This window comes from Triticum aestivum, unplaced genomic scaffold (genome assembly GCF_018294505.1).
Source record: "Triticum aestivum cultivar Chinese Spring unplaced genomic scaffold, IWGSC CS RefSeq v2.1 scaffold125662, whole genome shotgun sequence".
Taxonomy (NCBI): Eukaryota; Viridiplantae; Streptophyta; class Magnoliopsida; order Poales; family Poaceae; genus Triticum; species Triticum aestivum.
The window spans coordinates 1-2,192 of NW_025250138.1; the positions used below are offsets into that span (position 1 = coordinate 1).

Sequence of the window (2,192 nt, forward strand, 5' to 3'; positions counted from 1 at the left end):
GGCAGGGGTGCAGCCGAATGAGCTGACGGTGAGCAGCGTGCTGCCCGCGTGCGCGGCTGTTGGGGCCATGGAGCTGGGGAGGAAGGTGGAGGAGTACGCGAGGGGCAAAGGCCACCTGGTGAATGTGTATGTGGCCAATGCACTGCTGGAGATGTATGCCAAGTGTGGCAGCATCCAGAGAGCTTGGCAGGTGTTTCAGGGGATCGGTCGTCGGCGAGATCTCTGTTCTTCGAACTCAATGATCATGGCATTCGCCTTGCATGGCTCCTGGAGGGAAGCACTTGCCTTGTTCCATAAGTTGAGGGTGAGGATTTCTTCCTTGAATTGTAATTTACTCCTATGTGTTGGCACCAACGCAGCATCACTTCCTTGCAAAGTTATTATTTGGTACTAGATTTAGTGATTGTTGACATTGTAACCACATAGCAAATTACATTATTTTGATATGCCTTGCTCCTTTGTTACTGTGGAACGTGGAGCTTATTTTACTGTATTTAGATGACAGGGGCTAAACCAGATGGTATCACATTTGTTGGAGTCATTTTGGCTTGCACTCATGGAGGTTTGGTAGATGAAGGAAAGCTACTCTTCAACTCCATGGAGGCCGAATTTAGTATTACTCCAAGAATTGAGCACTATGGTTGCATGGTTGATCTGCTTGGGCGTGCTGGTCTCCTGAATGAAGCCTACAGTATGATAGTAAGCATGCCAGTGGAGCCTGACGCCGTCATCTGGGGAGCCTTGCTCGGTGCCTGCAGCTTCCATGGAAACGTAGAACTAGCGGAAACAGCAGTAAACAAACTCATCTTTCTTGAGCCACAAAACACTGGAAATCTGGTGATCCTGTCAAACATATACGCGTCGTCTGGAAAATGGGACGGTGTTGCCCAGGTATGGAAGTTACTCAAGGAGAAAGACCACAAGAAATCAGCTGGGTACAGCTTCATAGAGCTAGATGGCAGGATGCACAAGTTCCTTGTTGAGGATAAGTCACATCCAAGATTTGTGGAGGTGTACAGCACCCTTGACAGTGTCACAATGCTCATGAAGCTTGTCGGACTAGAAAATGAGGAAGAAGCGGAACAGCTGTTTCTGTCACCTGTAGAGATCTAAATTCCTAGAGATGTGAAGAGACTGTGATCATAAAAGTGATCTGGGATTTCCTATGAACTGCTCTGATCTGATCTTCCGAGTCAAATTGATGTAGCAAGGGATTTTTCAAAAGGTGGCAACAGAAGGAATGCCAAATCAAGTCAGTGCGTAGCACCACCTGGGCATCGACTCTTCTCTTCTTGCTGCTATAAATCAAAATGGTCGTTCATGCTGTGCTTGCTATTAAGATGCACAGACCACCGAGAATTGCAGACGAAGCATATAATTCCAAGATACAGCCCAACAAGGTACGTTTATTCTTGAGCAGAGGCGGAGCCAATCCTCTGTTCCCTTTTGGAGCTTTGGCATCTGGCAAGTTATAGCTGCAACCTGCGACGACGCCGAGGTGAGTTTTCCCAAAAGAACATCATTGCCAGTTGCTCGGAAGGTGCTGTTGCGTAGTGGAGAGGAGGTTGACCTGCAGAGCCTGGACCTCTCGGGGTCACCGGCGGTAGCGCCACCAGTGATCTTGAGAACCAGACTATAGTCCCAACAAGGTACATCTCGTTTCATGAATGAGGCGATCCCTGTAATAACACGTTCCCTCCTGATGTGTTCGATTGCAGTTTATTACTCAATTTTGATTTATTATTGAGCTGGTAAAAGAAGTAGCAGATATAGAGAGTTTGTTTATAGCCCCCGTGCACATGCAGGATGTATCCATTATCTGGACTGGCCTTTTTTTTTTGTCAAGATCTATGTTGGAATCTTGGAAATTGTTTGCTCGTTTGGAGAACATAATAAAAATGGCTAGACAGGACTCGAAAAAAAATGGCTAGAATTTTCTTTGCCGCAACATGTCAATTTCTAGTTATTTTTGGGGTTTTGCTAAATGTCACGTGGCTGAATTTTTTGCTGGCGTCAGTTGAATTTGGTCGAGGCCAATGATAGGGGCGACGTGAGGAGCGCAGTGATGTTGACCCTGGCGTGGCCGAGCCAGGACCTCGCTGGAGACAGGACAATGCTGCGAAGGGCAGCAAGCTGTGGTGTCCAGGCTAAGGTGAGGAAGCAGGTTGACGGGTGCGGGTCAAGGAGGAGGG

General features: G+C 47.6%; 1 protein-coding gene across 1 annotated transcript; it reads left to right on the forward strand.

Annotated features, from left to right (window-relative positions):
* Positions 1–4: 4 nt before the first annotated feature.
* On the forward strand, positions 5–2,186 carry LOC123177328 (pentatricopeptide repeat-containing protein At5g08510; the record flags this gene model as incomplete). Its single annotated transcript, XM_044591144.1, has 2 exons — positions 5–304; positions 499–2,186. Coding segments are annotated over 2 exons (915 nt in total), but the record flags the coding sequence as incomplete, so codon positions are not given.
* Between the last annotated feature and the right edge of the window lie 6 nt (positions 2,187–2,192).